At 33.1% G+C, this 19,919-nt stretch overlaps 1 protein-coding gene across 3 annotated transcripts in view; it reads right to left on the bottom strand.

The window, feature by feature from the left end:
• Positions 1-11,110: 11,110 nt before the first annotated feature.
• The window catches only part of LOC142337025 (phospholipid scramblase 1-like), an 11,655-nt gene continuing 2,846 nt past the window's right edge, over positions 11,111-19,919 (bottom strand). Inside the window, exons 3-6 of one of the 3 annotated variants that reach the window (XM_075386060.1) lie at positions 17,266-17,402; positions 12,867-13,008; positions 12,249-12,386; positions 11,111-11,247 (exon numbers count right to left, since the gene is read on the bottom strand). In XM_075386060.1, coding sequence (XP_075242175.1) covers positions 11,212-11,247; positions 12,249-12,386; positions 12,867-13,008; positions 17,266-17,402 — 453 coding nt within the window. In that variant the 3' untranslated portion in view covers positions 11,111-11,211. Of the gene's footprint in view, positions 11,248-12,248; positions 12,387-12,423; positions 12,476-12,866; positions 13,009-17,265; positions 17,403-19,919 lie in introns of all 3 variants that reach the window. The other 2 variants (XM_075386062.1, XM_075386061.1) reach the window with 2 other exon arrangements.

Here is a 19,919-nt window from a genome sequence, read left to right as displayed (position 1 = left end):
TTTTAACCAAATTTTTTCAAATATTTTTGGTTTTTCAACTAAACCTATATTATGCTTTGAATGGACAGCTATTGGCTGTTAAGACATGAAAAACAAATTTTCCAAAATTTTTTTTAACATTAACTGATGTTAAACTCATTTCAGTCTATTGTAAGTCAGTCTCAAAAATCTCAATAATGACGCGACCACTTTTCTTTTTATTGCAACCAAAATCAAAGTAGTTAACGGTTTTATCCTCTAACTATTGGTTTTATTATGTCGAAGCCAAGGGTTTTTATAATTTTAGAAAAAAAATTTCCGGATATTATTTAATATTTTTGGTTCCTTCTGTAATCTTAATATGATATCTCGATACTGACAGTTCCCATTGTGTTTAATAAAGTGTTCATTTGATCATAGAAAAAAATTTCAGAAGAAAGCTTGTAGTTTTAACGGCTTCGACACTCTCTTCTCGCATTTTTCTAAAAAATTTTTGTTTTGCCTGTTTTTGTTGTCGTTTTCATAGTTATAAGTATTATGGAAACGACTTATTGATGTCAAATATCGTTGTTTAATATCTTTGTTCATATGTATTTTTTTATTTCATGTTATTACAATCACATTGCTGTTAAAATATAAATTGAAGATAACAAAATTTTACTGAATACTTCACTTTTCAATTGCTCCGACAATTTTCTGAATCAGTTTCTTTCTGAAATGGCTGTTTTTGCGTGTTTTTGTACTTTATGTAGTCGTAATATTTTTCCGAACGCTGAGAGTTCTCATAAGCGTCTAATTGAGGATTCAATCATTCTTTTTCGATGCAGTCAGATTTTAGCTTAGTTCTTAAAGTTTCCGATAGTTGTATTATATTTTTTCTCATTATTGACAACTCACTTCAGCCTCCTTGTTATTCAAACCTTCAAGCGTTTATTGATATTATGCCGCAACTGTTGTTTTTTCGTTGGAAAATATGCGCTTTCATAATTTTTTCGTGAATGGTCAAAACTTGTGTTTATTTTTGTCATCTTCTAGCAATTTCGTGTAGTAACATATCCCAATGATTTTCAAATGAGGCTTAGGTGAATTAATTTCAACGGAATTAGTATGAATAAAAAATGCAACAAAAACGTATTATTAAGATAATATCTGATGATTTTAATTACCTAAATAAATTGTGTTTTCGCGTATTGTTTGTAATTTAGTTTTAAAAAAATTGTAATGTACTTTAGTTAATCTGCACCTTTAGTCCGGTTCTGTGGCTTAGTCTAACCAAGAACAGTTTCTATTGGTTTTCCTAGTGACGTTTTACTAAATTATTTATACTTTTATGTTAAAAATTACTGATATTTTTGTCGACTTGTTACTTAGTCCTAAAAAAAACCACCTGTTTTTTAGTTAAGAAAAAATTGTAATTCTGTCTACAGGGTTTTGTCTGTTGTAATTTGACGTTGTTACTAGGTGCTTTTAAATTTAGATGTTGGGTTTTTGCCATAAAAAACGTTTTGTGCTTTTGCTTGTTTTGTTGTTCGTTTTTTGTCTTGTAGTCCTCTTAATGGTAGATCTGATGAGCGCTCTAATGAGGCTTGGCAATAGGTAAATCGGTAAGTAATTTGTTGAGTTTTGCTATAAACAGGGTGTTATCGTGGTTTAAATTCTAAAAATCGAAAATTATAAAAAAACCTTTTCTTTGATGCACTAAAAAATATTTTTTTTAAAAAAATGATGTTTTACAACTACTTGGCAAAATGAGTGTCTTCCTAGACGCGCAGAAAAATCAGGGCTCATCTTGATCTCGCCATGGATCCTTGAGGTAAAAAATTTCAAATTTAAATGGGGGCGCAGCATTTTTTTTAAACGTTTCCGCATATATATAGCTTCATTTGTAAATTCCTCAAAAGACTTTCAAATCAGGGCTCAATTATTGACAGAAAAAAATTTTAAAAAATTAGACCCGACGACCATATACTTTGGTTTCAAACTAAAGCTTAAAGCTCTGGGTTTTTTTTGCTCTGACCAATTGATTTCGTAAAATTTTTTGGACTTCTTATGTTTTGCGCTCATTTGTTATACCTTTTGTAGTGCAATGACTTAGTCTCAGAAATCAAAGATCCAATTCCTTTTTTAGGATTTATAATTGAGCCTAGACAATGCTTTCAATTGCTATCTAATGGCTCTTATGACTTTGAGTCTATTTGTTTTAAAGACTGTCGGAGTATTTTTGAACATTGCCACTGTTTAATTGTATTTCTCTCAATTTCTGGCATAATCTCTGTAAAAACAGAATGAAACCCAACTACTGTATGGCAGAGATTAAAATCTGTAACGGTTTTATTTTTAAGTAATCATTTCTTGGTTTTGATACCACCAGTTTTTCCACTCTTTTTTATTTTTGATCATAATTGCATATTTTATAATTCCATTTTGTTTCTTTGTCAAATTACCGTAATATTCACAGGCACAGTTCAAGGAGAGCATAATTGAAAAAGTGTAAAGAGTTGAGAAGTGTCCTACCTGAAAATGTTAATTGCTTTTGTTGAATAGTTTATGCTTTTGGGCTGATTCACAGGTCTCTCGCAAAATTTAGTGTGTTTTTTGTCTTTGCCTGTTTGTCTTTCTTTTCATTGTTGTTGACACATAACTGATAATGACAGTGTTGAATTACTTTTCAAGGAAGTAAAACGGACCCTATTTAAAGATTTCTGTTTATAGCTATCTGTTTTAAAGACTTTCAAATTAACTTAGAAGAACGATTCTTTCTACTGTCTCCATTTTGCGTTCTTTTTTTGGACCATGCAACTCAATATAACTAATAAGGTTTTTTTGATTCATTATATTTTTTCTAGGTTCGTTATATGTTTTGAATGATGGCTTCGCCCATTTATTTTCAAAAATTTTTTTTCAAGATTTCAATACTGTTCAATCTTTGGGTGTCTTTGGTTGCCATTTTTAAGCAGTTCTTTTATAAGGGTGAGCAGTTCTTTTATAAGGGTGAACGCTGATGTTCAGATCAGAAGCAATGAATTACAGTTCTTGTAGACGTCATATCATAATTTTAATGCCTTGATCACTGTGGTGTCGTAAAACTGTTTTTGAAGTTTTGGCTTCTTTCTGTATTTGTTTTTATTTTGTAGTCTTTTGATTTAGTCTCATTAATAACAGGTAAATTTTTGTCCTGAAATGTTGCAACCTAATTCATCTTTTTTGCTGCAATCGTATGTCTGTTGTGAATTTTGAATTTTTTTGTTTTCAAGAAACGTATTTGGATTTTTGAGGATTCAATCATTTTTTTTCGATGCAGTAAGATTTTGGATTAGTTCTTAAAGTTTCCGATAGTGGTATTAAACTTTTTCTCATTATTGACAGCTCAATTCAGCCTCCTTGTTATTCAAACTTTCATGCGTTTATTGATATTATGCCGCAACTGTTGTTTTTTCGTTGTTCAATATGCGCTTTCATAATTTTTTCGTGAATGGTCAATATTTGTGTTTATTTTTGTAATCTGCTAGCAATTTTGTGTAGTAACATATCTCAAGGATTTTCAAATGAGGCTTAGGTGAATTAATTTTAACGGAATTAGTATGAATAAAAAAATGCGACAAAAACGTCTTATTAAGATAATATCTGATGATTTTATTTACCTAAATAAATTGTGTTTTCGCGTATTGTTTGTAATTTAGTTTAATGATAAATTGTAATGTGGTTTAGTTAATCTGCACCTTTAGTCCGTTTCTGTGGCTTAGTCTAACAAAGAACAGTTTCTATTGGTTTTTTCTAGTTACGTTCTAGTAAATTATCTAAATTTTTATGTTAAAAATTACTGATATTTTTGTCGGCTTGTTACTTAGCACCAATAAAAAAACCCACCAGTTTTTTAGTTGAGAAAAAATGAAATTCTGTCTACAGGGTTTTGTCTGTTGTAATTTGACGTTGTTACCAGGTGCTATTAAATTTAGATATTGGGTTTTTGCCATAAAAAACGTTTTGTGCTTTTTCTTGTTTTGTTGTTCGTTTTTTGTCTTGTAGTCATCTTAATGGTAGATCTGATGAGCGCTCTAGTGAGGCATGGCAATAGGTAAATTGGTAAGTAGTTTAATAAGTTTTGCTATATACAGGTTGTTATCGTGGTTTAAATTCTATGAATAGAAGACGATATTCCGTTGCATTTATTCACATTTTTGATAATTTTGACAATATTTTAGTCAATTTTGGAAAAGTATGTTAAACTTGTTGAGAGTAGTGTTATTGATTTTATCCTTAAAAATAGAGGAGGTTACTGAAAAGTTCAATTAGACTTTTATGTCAGGAATTTATGCTAAGATTTTCGAAACTCAAACTTTTTTCATCAAGATGGGAACAAAGATGATTTTAGCCCACTTTCTCAACTTTGATGGAAGTAGACAACTTAATACTGGAGTCCTATTCTGCATAAGCACAAAAAAGAGCTAGTTGTACTCTTGCTGGCTTTAGCTGACTTCTTGAATTAAAATTTTGCTAGTTTTTTGCTAAATAAAAATCGAAAATTATAAAAAAACCTTTTCTTTGATGCACTAAAAAATATTTTTTTTAAAAAATGATGTTTTACAACTACTTGGCAAAATGAGTGTCTTCCTAGCCGCGCAGAATTATCAGGGCTGATCTTGATCTCGACAAGGGTCCTTGAGGTAAAAAAATTTGAATTTAAATGGGGGCGCAGCATTTTTTTTTAAACATTTCCGCATATATATAGCTTCTTTTGTAAATTCCTCAAAAGACTTTCAAATCAAGGCTCAATTATTGACAGAAAAAAATTTTAAAAAATTAGGACCGACGACCATATGTTTTGGTTTCAAATTGAAGCTTAAAGCTCTGGGTTTTTTTGCCCTGAACAATTGTTTTCGTAAAATTTTTTGGACTTCTTATGCTTTGCTCTCATTTGTTATACCTTTTGTAGTGCAATGACTTAGTCTCAGAAATCAAAGATCCAATTCCTTTTTTAGGATTTATAAGTGAACCTAGACAATGCTTTCAATTGTTATCTAATGACTGTTATGACTTTGAGTCTATTTGTTTTAAAGACTGTCGGAGTCGTTTTGAACATTGCCGCTGTTTAATTGTTTTTTTCTCAATTTCTGGCATAATCTCTGTAAAAACAGATTGAAACCCAATTACTGTATGGCGGAGATTAACATCTGTAACGGTTTTATATCTAAGTAATCATTTCCTGGTTTCGATACCACCAGTTTTTCCACTCTTTTTTATTTTTGATCATAATTGCATATTTTACAATTCCATTTTTTTTCTTTGTCAAATTATCGTAATATTCAGTAAAGATTTCTGTTCATAGCTATCTGTTTTAAAGTCTTTCAAATTAACTTAGAAGAACGATTCTTTCTACTGTCTCCATCTTGAGTTCATTTTTTCCACCATGCAACTCAATATAACTAATAAGGTTTTTTTGATTCATTATATTTTTTCTAGGTTCGTTATATGTTTTGAATGATGGCTTCGCCCATTTATTTTCAAAAATTTTTTTTCAAGATTTCAATACTGTTCAATCTTTGGGTGTCTTTGGTTGCCATTTTTAAGCAGTTCTTTTATAAGGGTGAGCAGTTCTTTTATAAGGGTGAACGCTGATGTTCAGATCAGAAGCAATGAATTACAGTTCTTGTAGACGTCATATCATAATTTTAATGCCTTGATCACTGTGGTGTCGTAAAACTGTTTTTGAAGTTTTGGCTTCTTTCTGTATTTGTTTTTATTTTGTAGTCTTTTGATTTAGTCTCATTAATAACAGGTAAATTTTTGTCCTGAAGTGTTGCAACCTAATTCATCTTTTTTGCTGCAATCGTATGTCTGTTGTGAATTTTGAAATTTTTTGTTTTCAAGAAACGTATTTGGATTTTTGAGGATTCAATCATTTTTTTTCGATGCAGTCAGATTTTAGTTTAGTTCTTAAAGTTTCCGATAGTGGTATTAAATTTTTTCTCATTATTGACAGCTCATATCAGCCTCCTTATTATTCATACCTTCATGCGTTTATTGCTATTATGCCGCAACTGTTGTTTTTTCGTTGGACAATATGCGCTTTCATAATTTTTTCGTGAATGGTCAATATTTGTGTTTATTTTTGTCATCTGCTAGCGATTTCGTGTAGTAACCAATGCCAATGATATTCAAATGAGGCTTAGGTGAATTAATTTTAACGGAATTAATATGAATAAAAAATGCAACAAAAAACGTATTATTAAGATAATATCTGATGATTTTAATTACCTAAATAAATTGTGTTTTCGCGTATTGTTTGTAATTTAGTTTAATAATAACTTGAAATGTAGTTTAGTTAATCTACACCTTTAGTCCGTTTCTGTGGCTTAGTCTAACCAAGAACAGTTTCTATTGGTTTTCCTAGTGACGTTTTAGTAAATTATCTATACTTTCATGTTAAAAATTACTGATATTTTTGTCGACTTGTTACTTAGTCCCAATAAAAAACCCACCTGTCTTTTAGTTAAGAAAAAAAAGAAATTCGGTCTGCAGGGTTTTGTCTGTTGTAATTTGACGTTGTTACCAGATGCTTTTAAATTTAGATATTGGTTTTTTGCCATAAAAAGTGTTTTGTGCTTTTGCTTGTTTTGATGTTCGTTTTTTTGTCTTGTAGTCCTCTTAATGATAGATCTCATCAGCGCTCTAATGAGGCATGGCAATAGGTAAATCGGTAAGTAGTTTGTTAAGTTTGCTATATAAAGGGTTTTATCGTGGTTTAAATTCTATGAATAGTAGACGATATTCCGTTGCATATTTTCACATTTTTGGTAATTTTGACAATATTTTGGTCAATTTAGCAAAAATATGTTAAAATTGTTAAGAGTAGTGTTATTGATTTTATCCTTAAAATTAGAGGAGGTTACTGAAAAGTTCAATTAGACTTTTATGTCAAGAATTTATGCTAAGATTTTCGAAATTCAAACTTTATTCTTCAAAATGGTAACAAAGATGATTTTAGCCCACTTTCTCAATTTTGATGGAAGTAAACAACTTATTACTAGAGTCCTATTCTGAAAAGGCACAAAATGGGAGCTAGTTTTACTCTTGCTGGCTTTAGCTGTCTTCTTGAACTAAAATTTTGCTAGTTTTTTGCTAAATAAAAGTCGAAAATTATAAAAAACCTTTTCTTTGATGCACTAAAAAATATTTTTTAAAAAATTATCTGTTTTGCAACTACTTGGCAAAATGAGTGTCTTCCTAGCCGCGCGGAAATTACAGGGCTGATCTTGATCTCGACATGGATCCTTGAGGTAAAAATTTTTGAAATTAAATGGGGGCGCAGCATTTTTTTTAAACGTTTCCGCATATATATTGCTTCTTTTGTAAATTCCTCAAAAGACTTTTAAATCAGGACTCAATTATTGGCAGAAAAAAATTTTGAAAAATTAGGCCCCACGACCATATATTTTGGTTTCAAATTAAAGCTTAAAGCTCTGGGTTTTTTTGCTCTGACCAATTGTTTTCTTAAAATTTTTTGGACTTTTTATGTTTTGCTCTCATTTGTTATACCTTTTGTAGTGCAATGACTTAGTCTCAGAAATGAAAGATCCAATTCCTTTTTTAGGATTTATAAGTGAACCTAGACAATGCTTTTCATTGTTATCTAATGGCTCTTATGACTTTGAGTCTATTTGTTTTAAAGACTGTCGGAGTATTTTTGAACATTGCCACTGTTTAATTGTTTTTCTCTCAATTTCTGGCATAATCTCTGTAAAAACAGATTGAAACCCAACTACTGTATGGCAGAGATTAACATCTGTAACGGTTTTATATTTAAGTAATCATTTCTTGGTTTTGATACCACCAGTTTTTCCACTCTTTTTTATTTTTGATCATAATTGCATATTTTATAATGCCATTTTGTTTCTTTGTCAAATTATCGTAAAATTCACAGGCAAAGTTCAAGGAGAGCATAATTGAAAAAGTGTAAAGAGTTGAGAAGTGTCCTACTTGAAAATGTTAATTGCTTTTGTTGAATAGTTTATGCTTTTGGGCTGATTCACAGGTCTCTCGCAAAATTTAGTGTGTTTTTTGTTTTTGCCTATGTTTGTCTTTCTTTTCATTGTTGTTGACACGTAACTGATAATGACAGTGCTGAATTACTTTTCCAGGGAGTAAAAAGGAACCTATTTAAAGATTTCTGTTCATAGCTATCTGTTTTAAAGACTTTCAAATTAACTTAGAAGAACGATTCTTTCTACTGTCTCCATTTTGCGTTCATTTTTTTCACCATGCAACTCAATATAACTAATAAGGTTTTTTTTATTCATTATATTTTTTCTAGGTTCCTTATATGTTTTGAATGATGGCTTCGACCATTTATTTTCAAATAAAAATTTTTCAAGATTTCAATACCGTTCAATCTTTAGGTGTCTTTGGTTGCCATTTTTAAGAAGTTCTTTTATAAGGGAGACCGCTGATGTTCAGATCAGAAGCAATGACTTAGAGTTCTTGTAGATGTCATATCATAATTTTAGTGCCTTGATCACTGTGGTGTCGTAAAACTGTTTTTGAAGTTTTGGCTTCTTTCTGTATTTGTTTTTATTTTGTAGTCTTTCGACTTAGTCTCATTAATAACAGGTCAATTTTTGTCCTGAAGTCTTGCAACCTTATTCATTTTTTTTGCTGCAATCATATGTCTTTTGTGAATTTTGAAATTTTTTGTTTTCAAGAAACGTATTTGGATTTTTGAGCTTTCCCAAATTTTAAAAAATTTTTTGGTCGATTTGTAGCTTAGGCTCTGTAAAGTGCCGTTCCCAGTAAGTTCCCAGTGAGTTTTATTTAACTCTTTATAACGGTTCTAGCGTCCATCCTTTCTTTCTCGGCTTTGTTACTCCTGTTACTATGAGATGTCATAAAATGTTTCGTATTTTTATTTACATAACATTAATCGTAAGTCCATTGCTTTGAAATATTGAGTCAAATATTGAGTGTTGTGAATTTTTTTATAGTATTTTTTTTTATATTGTGATATTTTTTTTAGAGATCTTATTAACAATTTTGAGATTTTAACGACTTAAGCGCCATTTTTGCGCAAAATTTAATTGAACTTTTTAACTTTGTATTTGCCCTATTTTTGTAAAGCCGATATTTGTCCTTAATTTTGTAATCGTGTGACGTACACTGGACAATGAGCGTCTCAATTAAATCCAATGGAGATAAAAATGCATAATATTAGTAGTTTGAGTTAAAATCGATTGTTTTTAATCAACTTGAAGTTAATTGTTTTCAATAACGGAAGCGTATTTTCGAACTTCGAACCTTTTTGTTCTTTCTCTTCGACCTGTTACCCAGTCGCAGTGAGGATAATTCACATATCCTTCCTAATGAAGTTTTGGTTGATTTTGTTTGTTTACGTTTTATCTGACACGAATTTGATATTGTTATGTTTTTTTTAATGTAGACATCGAGTTATCGTCGTACTTAATGTTTGTTATTTGATTTTTAATTAGTGTCTTTTCAAGTGGTCCTATTAACAACAATTTTCATCGGCCTTCTAGCGTGGCATTTTTATATTCCATTAGTGGTTTATTGAATGATTTGTATGTTTTTGAAAGTTTCTATCTTTTCATCATTTGTTAGCCAATTAAGTCAAGAATGTAGATCAGCGGTGTCGGAACATTATGTGCGTATGCACATTACCGAGCCTCCTTGTTAAATATAAATTTAGGTAATTTTCACCAACGATAGCAAACAAGACAGCAAAAAGATTACTTTCACCAACGATGGCACTATTTATGGTTTCAGAATAATCATTTTGTTTGCTCGTTCCTGTGTTGCACTTGACAAAACAACTTGTTATAATTGATTCCTACGTTAATAGGAGCAAAAGCTTTTGACGTTTCTGTTAGGACGTTCGGTAGTTTTTTAGCACTCCACAAATAGTTAACCAAGTAAGCTTGCGTTCAAGTCTTATCCACGTAAATATCAAAACTAATAATGTCACTTGTAAAAAATTGATTATCAGAGCCTCCGAGTTACAAATACCCTCTCTCAAGTTTTTGTTTTCGATTACATTAAAATTGATAAAATTCTCGAACATTTAAATAAGCTGCACACGAGAAAACAAATTTTGCGGCCAATCCTATGTACACGGAGACATGTCTGACTTGTGCATAACTATCAAATGAAAGAATATGGCGGAAAACTTGTTTCCGAAATTTCTACCCGGGTTGACCCCATACACCGATCTTGGATACCATATAAAAGTCATGAATGGAGTGTATGGCTTCTTAGATACCATATCCAAGACCACGCAAAAGTACTATGAATCGAAGTGTTTTGGCTTGCTAAACAAAGCTCTAGGGGCATGATTGGATACCATATCAATGACCATAGACTTTTACAATCCATACAAGATCATAAAATTTTTTTGTGCAATTTTGTTTTTTGCCTCCAAAAAACCTTTTACAACATGTTAAGGAGATTACAGACGAAACACGAAATTACTCTTATAGACGAAATTACTCTTGTATAGTATTTTGTGGTATATTATAAATTTTAGGGATTAAAATAAATCAATTTGTTGGTTTTTTTAAATATATTTAAGAGTAGTCTTAAAGAGTTTATCTGCGTTTATCATTATTTGATTATCACACATATCTTTTAGAGAATTGTAAAGCCTTCATTTGGTTGCAGCTTTTGACAGTTTTGCTGAATCTCAGAAACCATATGCAAGATCATAAATGGTGGCTTAGATACCATACCAAACAACATAATGATTTCTTAGATACCCATATCCAAGATCATACAATTTAACATTTGTGGAAATGGATTGAAACGCCTTCATTTGGTTGCAATGTTTAACATTTTTGCTGAATCTCAGAAACCATGTCCAAGATCATATATGGCGTCTTAAGTTCCATGTCTAAAACCATAATGGCCTCCTGGAAATTAGAAGCAATAGCAAGATCATGCAGGAAATTTTGCTTAGACTTGGATGGAACTATATATGGTCTTAGATATGGTACCTAAGAAAGGTCATCCCAGGTAGATTTGGTGTTCTAGGTATGAGCTGTGGAATAAATTCATCAGTTTATTTGAAATCAAAAATACAATTCTCGAATCTTGAATTTAAGTTTTAGTAGACAACTTTCTAGTTTATAAGTTCTTGTCTATTCCTTGAAAATATATTTTGTAGTTTTCAACATTTTTTTCTAAGAGTCCTGAGCCCTTTATCGTCTTGCTGGTTTCTGTCTTTTGTATTCAATTCCGGTTATCGTTCTCGAAGTACATGAAATCCTAAAACAAGTTAAACATTTTTTGGTTTAGAAGTTCCGCTATTCAGTCTCATTAAGTGTTAAATGGCCGAAGCGTTTCGTGAATGGGCAACAATAAGAAAACTCCTAACAGTCTACACATGGCATCATTTTTAATCTCCATGAAATGTAAATATGTAAATTGTGGACATCATTGACCAAAAAGGGATGAATTTTATCATTGGTGTTCACACAAAAACCTAACCCATGGTCATACCATTCAAAAGATCACAAGGGCAACACATGAAGAACAATTACATTGTGACAGAAGGTTGGAAATCAAATTTTGTTCCTATTGGCTGTAATTATGCACTTTTAGCAAGCTTCAACATATAATCAGCGCATTTGGTCAAACCTTCAGAGCATGGCCATGCTTTAGAAGCCCCTGGGACTTCATACGAAATTATCTCGTGAAACAAATCTGATTGGCCACGCAAATGGTAATAATTTTTTTCTTAGAGTCCTAAATTTTGGCTTCGATCTGATGTACTTTCAGTCTATTGTCACAGCACCATTACTCATTATTCTTAAATCACAATAAGTATTAGCGCGGATTTTCTAAAATCATTCACCAATTACGTTCACTGTCATTTTTGTCAATAGGAAAAGTTGTTAACTATCGCGGTTGCTAACCGCGGGCAACGGTTATTGGCGTGGACAATTATTGCAAACTGATTTGAACAAAATCTTGTCACAGTTGCCAACGCTTGTCCAACAACATGAATCGTGAAAAAAGTGACGGATATATCGAAACGTGAAGCAAATTTGAACAAAATATGCTTAGATTCATAAATCTTCACATGCGCTTATCACACTAATCTAACGCCATGAAAAAATTTAGCAAACTCGAGTAAATGTTTGCGAGAAAAATTGGGACACCATTAGATAGCTCAATTAGCTATAATAGAAATAAAACGATTGAATTCTTTATCTATAGTAAGGTTGAGGGGGAGGGGGTGAGGTTCCCTCGAAAATAAGTATTACAATGATGAATACAGTCGCAATGAGAGCTGCCTTCAATTTCACATCCAGGTCTATTGGGAAGATAAGAATGAAATTTTCTGCATCCGTGAACGTCTCATGAACCAGTCCAGAGTATTGTTTACTTATTGTTCCCACAATCTGTAAATGAAAAAAAAATTCGTCTGAAATTCATCACTTTTGAATCTGCTGAACGATGTCCATACGCGGCACATCCTGGTGGTTTTATACTAAAACAAAATTGAAAGCCAAAGTTGAGTTTTTTCTGCGGTTCCATACGTAGGTTTAGACCACAACTTATCAAAAGGTCAAAAGTGACATGCAAAGACCCCGCGCAACCAAAAAAGGCTGTTTGGATTCAAGTTGATTGAATTTTAGCTAACAGCTGGACTTCACTACATCTCAACTAAAATTATTTTGCTCAATTTTTGCCGGACTCAAATTAATCAGTCTGATCATTCAGATCAAGTGACATTACAGGCCGTTGCCAGGTATGATGTTGGCAATGGTCCTTTAATTCTGCCTCTAATTCTCGTTATTCACGCATTGCAAAGGTCGGATTCATGTTACCTATTGTTATTCCTAAGAAAGAAAAATGGAAGAAACATGGGTTCGATGTACCTCTCCAGTCGACTCTGTCATGATAGGGAATTCCCGATCGCCAATGGCAGTACCACGACATACGCAGCAGGGAATTGAGATTGAAAATATACAGGTTCCATTGGCCTCGCACACTAATATTGCCGCCTCTCCTCTCCCATCGCTAAAGGCAACACCGGACTTTTTTAAGAAAAAACTTTGTAAAAAACTTTTTAAGAGAAAAATCTTCAATTCTTATTATGAATTGCATTCTATATTCTTGGATTGAAATGGTGGCGATAATCTGATCATGGTTGTTTGTCATCTCGACAAAAATCGAATAAATCAGGAGGGCCGAAGTATCTGATCAGGGTGAATTCTGTCAGGATCTCCTAATATTGACTAATAATTGTCTGGTTTTTGTCTGCCCATAGATGATTTTTAGCACGGACATCGGGCTAGCCATCTCATTTTTCTGAAGATTTTGATTTGCTTATAAATACGGCATTGCAGTTGGCTGAAAAAGGAAGAAGATATCACCGTAAAAAGTTTGGAGAATCCCTTTGGAAAAAGAGATTTTGGAAATTTTAAAATCACACTGTTTGCTATTAGTACTGGAAGGCATTAACAAATGGGTCTCTGTTTGTCAAAAAAAATTTTCAGTACATTTCATGATGATTTTGTCCTGTTTCTTCCGCCGAGCTGGGGAGCTACAATGCATGCGGAAGTTAACAAATAAGCCAACTTTTTATTTGACTTTCGATCAACTAGGAAACATCAGCTTTCAGATACCGTAAGTAGAGAGGATTGCAAAAAGAAAAGTCGAAGCACTGGATGGCATGGGATTATTTTGACGCAAAAAAGCTGGTAATGTCAAAAAGTTGTTCGTTCGTCGAATAGTCAACAAAATTGCGCAGTTTTTCAAAAAAAAGGCTTTTCTAGCGTTAATAGTCAAGAATAAGCAATAGGACAATGCCGAAGTCTCTTGGTGTTTGAACATCAATGAGTTGTGAAACATGGTGCCGAATATTATCATAGTCTTCATTAGAAGAAATGCAACACTGAAAATGTTCAATGTTAACTACCAGGTTTCTGAGAATAAAAGGCTTTCAGTGAACTTGATTACAAGCAGGAACTTTTATGTAGTTTTTCTCAAGCTTTTTTGCTGATAGCCATAATCAATTGAACACCCAGTATGTAACAAATATTTTCACGTACATGGTAAAATTGATCGCCGTAAATGGAGATAAAAATTTGCGACTTTTTGGATTTTGTTTGGGAGTTTGACCAACGTATAATGTCAACACTGAGAGAGAAATAAAATAAACAAAGTTCGTATCGAGGAACCCTCTCAGGGGTGAAAAACTTGCTCACAACAACACCGTTTGCTGTTCTCATTCAGATCTACTTCAAAAAATTCGGTAATCAAATCGGAATTCTGCTTTGAAAAAGCAGAAAATAGAGAAAACGATCGGAAAAGGCAATTAGGAGTCTAAATAATTGAGCATCATTTTAAATATCAGTACCCACAACGTATTATGCAGTCAGATTAAACTTTGGTCGAGTTATAGAGCTATAAATATTCTTGATGCTAATTCTTACCCGGACTTAAGTATCAGAGCTTTTCAGCGCTGAACCAGCACATTTCAGGAGTAAAAACTTAATTCAGTTCTGAAACATTGTATCTCCAGAATAATTTAAGTTTCTTTATGTGCAGTATTTCTTCATTATGATTAAATTGAGGTCATAGAAATCGCCCAGGCTAAACTAATCCTTTATAGTCTGAAAATTACCCATGCCGCAAAATTAAGTCTGAGCAGAGCAATGTCATACTTTTGTAGCTTATAACTAGTAATTACTATAGTAGTATTCACACTATTTAAATTTAAGCCGGTTTGTAGGCAATTATAACAAAGCCCATTTAGCTCAGTGGTTACGACTTGCTACGCAAATTAAATTTTACAAATACTAACGCAAAAGTTCGAATCGCATATAAAGCAAACCTTGTTGGCGGAGTTAAGCTGAACATATTGTTTTTCATGAAGTAAATTTTACTCAAAAATCAGACTGGCCAGTGTGAATAGTGACATGAACAGAGTACTGGTCATCCTAAAAAACAGAATGTCTTTAGACTGATTCAGCTCTGATTTGCTCTGCCACCAACCTCCAAGTAGTCTATAATAGATTTTTCGATATTCAAGATTTTTCGATATTCAATGTCCATGTTTTATTAGAAATTTTCTGATTTGTAGAAAAACTGTTTTCCTGTTTAATGATGTATCTTTGGAAAGAAGATTCTAATAACTTCAAATTTCTATTTACAGCCAACTTTAACTATTAACATCACCAACGTAATAACATCAACAGCTAATCTTCTCTTCTTTTGTTATTCGTAGTTTTCGTATTTTTTTTTGTTATATTTTTAATTTTTTGTTGCTGCTGTGGAATGATATTCGGTATAATTTTTGCAAAATCAGGACGCTTGTTTTGTTCGTGCGGAGCTTCACATAATCATCTCCAAGCCAGATCATAAAATTCCACGGAATCGTTTCCAACTCATTCAAGAATCACATTTCCCAAGAAGCAAATAATAGATTTCAAGATTTTGGAAAGATCAGGCTTGGTTCTCCGAGTCAACCGAGTTTTTTTTCAAAAGACGCAAATTGTGGTCATAAAACTGCGAAACAAACAATGATTGCACAGAGATTGGGTAAGTAAGTACATTTTGTTACTTTTGTTTCTGAGCCCACAACAACATTTCTCAGATCGTGAGAAAAAATTTTCATGTTCTGTCAGCTCTTGCCGTGGATCTTTGATCTTTGCAAGTTCCTGGAAGTGTTGAGATTCTTGTAAAAAATCATGAATGACATAAGTCAAAAACTTTTGCTTCTGAGACTTCAACTTTTCAAAACTGACAGTTTTTACGGGCAATTTTTAAATCAAATGAGCTTGTTGTCAGACACTGTATAGCTTCTTCTTTATATATCTACTATAATATTAAGGAGAAACACAAGATCCATTACAGAGATGGTTTTTCCCATTAATTTTGACATGAATTTGGCAGGCAATGGAAAACAACCGTTGCCCTCGAGTTTTTCATTAAAAAATGATGCATTTGAGTCTTTGATCATGAAAAGAAATTTTTCTGCACTCATCTCATGAGCACATTATTAGGAACCACAGAACTGTCTTCCGACAGCAATTTCGAGATGTTAATTTCAAATGGATGCCAAAACAAGTCAAAATGCTACTTCAAAGTAACAATTCGAAAACCAACTCAAATCTCTTAATTCAAATTTATGAAAAATAACTGTTTACTTGACGATTCAATCCGGGTTCAAGATTCTGTTCCAAAATTTTGCAAGATATAAACTGAACTGCGCCGAATTTTCACAAATTTCAGCGCAAAAACAATACAAAAATGCACTGAAATTTGCTGCAATTCGCTGATATGCTTCTAAACTTTCTAAAGGCGCTGAAAACCTCTGAATTTTCAGAAAATGAGCTTTGATTGAATCTCAAAACACTCTTTCCAGTGTCTTAATCTTCACTTAATCCAATCAGCAATTGATTCCTGAAATCCTTCACATATAACTTAATTTTTATTAATAAACCGCTTTGCAAAAGTGCGCAGGAACTGCGCTTAAAATACATAAGAATTAAGCTGAATATTTAGTGCATTTCTTTCATAACTTCAGCTTTTTTTCAGCATATGTCTTATAAACAATGTATGCTTAAATTAAATTATAAGAATGTCAGGAATCAGTGCTAAAAAGCGTCGAACTTTTCTGAAGTTATTTATGAAATGCATTAAAGTGGGGCGCATTTCGCACAAAGTATCAGTGAAGTTCAGTGTACCATTCCCAGGTTGAGTTTTGACGGTGAATTTTCGTAAGAAATGCGGTGAAAAAAATAATTTTCTTTACGTAATTCTTACATCTTTTTGCGGTGAATGCGTTGAATTTTGGTGAATTATTTATTTTTACCGCGTTCTCAGTATTCTTACAAAAATCTTCATTATACGGGTTCCAACCTCTTACCTCCTGCATGCCGTCAATTTCTCACTCCACTGCGCCAACTGTCAAGTACTTCTATGATGTTTCTTGAGAATTTAAATCAGATTCAGTAAACTTTGGAAAGCAAATGCGGTGAATTTCTGTAAGAAATGCGGTGAATTTCGCGTTGAGTTGTTTTAAGAAATGCGGTGAAATGCGGTAAAATATTTTTTTACAGCACTCACCGCAATCACCGCATTTCTTACAAAAATTCACCAAAAGTTTCGCCCCAGCCTGTGTAAGATTTTTGAGCTAAACTTTTGAAAATTTCTGCACGTTCAGCGCTGTTCAGTTAATTTTTTTCATAGTTTCTGAACAATCTGCACGTTTCTTAAAAAATGATCCGTTAAAAAAATCGACTCGGGATAAGTGGCGGATAAACTCACACAAGCTTGAGTACTCCTATCGTATGTCCATCAGCTGAACTCCTCACTTCTATTTCCTGAGGACAACAGCAGCAAGTGCAGCAAGCCCAGTGTGCATCTCTTCCGCACACAAAGTCACGTGACACATGAAACACCGCCTATAACACACTACCCATGTTAAAAATGTCGATTACTATCTATTTATTTGCCTGCTTTATGTAATCGTCGAATGTAAAAAATAAAAAAAATGAGGTTTGAGAGTTTCAATAATAAAAACTTATTGCAAATGTTTTCTCAGTAGCCGATCTTTAAAAATACAATGAATACTTTTCTACTGTAATTTTGGTTTTCATTATGAGGTTGAAAGCCAAGATTTAGGGCCTCGACTTGTGAAAAGATCAATCTCGAGCAAGAAGTGTAATATTAAAAGAAAGTGCTCGACCAAAATAATAGTCCATAAAAATACTTCAGATTGAGTTTAGGGATTACCTCAACCCAAATAAAAATGGCTTGAAAATGGCTTCACCTATATTTATTTTAAATTTCGACTTTAGCTGGACACAATATTTTTTTACGCTGGAGCCAGATATTTAAATTGCAATTTGAAATTCGGCAAGAGTGTTTAATGCAGTCAACGCATATAACCATTCAATTTTTTCAAAAAAGGAACTTGAATAACATTAATTTATTTGAAGAATTCAGTTATTTTTAGTCTTTTGGAAAAATTTCAGCAGTTTTTAAGTTGGAATGCCTGGTTCATTGCTTGCTTGGTATTGCCTCTTGATGTATGCCCGGACCTTGCTCGCAGTGCGTTTCATTGCTGAACCATTGACTTTCAATAGTAACCATTACTGAACCAGCAAGATACAAGTGTAAATGCTTCTGCCAGTCTGCCCAGAGTCTATTAAGAAGGATCCCACTCTGTCCCTTTTCTTCGCAGCCTAAATTACATCATTGGTGTACACTGCACAGAACGTTTCACATCATCAGACTGTACATACATCGAACATAGCAAGTTTTGAAAATTTCGAATAGCTGATATCATGCTTGAAACTTTTAAAATGGCGATACCCTCAAAAGCTATTCTAGCTCCAACTATACCATATATTGGCGCATCTGTGCGGTGGAAGTGGAGTTCGGAGGTGGAGGCGGGAGTAGGAGGTGGAGGCGGGGGTCGGAGGCAGAGGTGGAAGCGGAGTTCGGAGGTGGAAGCAGAGTTCGGAGCTGGAGGCGGAGGCGGAGTTTGATGTGCGAGTCAGAATTAGTTGTGTATTAGTAGTAGTAGTAGTAGTAGTAGTAGTAGTAGTAGTAGTAGTAGTAGTAGTAGTAGTAGTAGTAGTAGTAGTAGTAGTAGTAGTAGTAGTAGTAGTAGTAGTAGTAGTAGTAGTAGTAGTAGTAGTATTAGTAGTAGTAGTAGTAGTAGTAGTAGTAGTAGTAGTAGTAGTAGTAGTAGTAGTAGTAGTACAAGCTTCGGGCTTCGCCCGTGGGGTGTCAATCCCAGTGATTGTTTATCAGTCTATTTCAGTTTATCTTTCTCCAGTGTCTGAATAAAAGACTCAACGCTCATCATTTTCAGATTGATTGAAAGTTGTTTTTGACGCTTGTGGATTGTGCCAGTGAGTAGTTTGTTGTTGGTCATGGAAGTTAAGTTGGAGCAGAAGGCGAAAGTGGAATTGAAAGATCAGGAACAGATGGAAGATAAGTCAGTTGTGGAAAAGTTGGAAGTGAAATTGTTGATGACCGATTCAGTAGTTCAAGCAGTCGAAAGCGGTCCCATCGTATTAGCTATGGTTGACCCCACTACGGGGTTCTGCCATGGCATTGCTGATATTTCGAAAGTTGAAGAGCACGTTGAAAGACGAGCTACAATTGCCGGGGGAAAAAGGAAGAAATACCAATGCGATTCGTGCAACTATTCCACCAAAGACAAGTATATGATCACTCGCCACATTGCTCGCATTCACGAAAAAACTCTAGAGAGCAAACAGTGTCGGTTTTGCGAATTCTCTACTATTTATCCTTCAAACCTCACTCGCCACATCCACAGAGCGCACAGTATTCAAGATTCTTCAGATTCGTGTAACCAAGTATCCAAGTGTAATCCAAGTTTTGATTGATAATTTGCCTTAGTTATTTGTTTACGGTTATTTGTTCACTATGTGGTCTCGTGTTTCGACATAGCACTCCAATGAATCAGAGAGGAGTGACAAAACATACATGGTTCAGAATACATCAGTTTGTCTTGTTGATGCTAAAATAGATATGATATATGTTGACAGAAAATTCCTGATGCTTCTTTTTTGTTCGGAGGCCTTCAGTTATGGCTATGTTTTGGAGCTGACAGAAAGAGTCTTACAAACACATATAGTTCAGATAAAAACTGTCTTAAGTTGATCTCTCTCCACGTATATATATATATATATATATATATATATATATATATATATATATATATATATATATATATATATATATATATATATGGGTTATCAGTATACTAAAGGGGAGCAACTTCGTTTAAACTAAAGTTTATTTGTAATCCATTTCTTTATCTTGCTAGCAATTTGTAATCCATTTCTTTATCTTGCTTATTTGTAATCCATTTATTTATTAACGGTCATTTAGCCTCATTTTACCATCTTCCAGTGCACTGAATAGACAACCAGTTAAATCTG

This window comes from Convolutriloba macropyga, chromosome 3 (genome assembly GCF_964194025.1).
Source record: "Convolutriloba macropyga chromosome 3, txConMacr16.3, whole genome shotgun sequence".
In the NCBI taxonomy this organism is placed as follows: domain Eukaryota; kingdom Metazoa; phylum Xenacoelomorpha; order Acoela; family Convolutidae; genus Convolutriloba; species Convolutriloba macropyga.
This window is presented reverse-complemented; position numbering and strand designations above follow the sequence as displayed.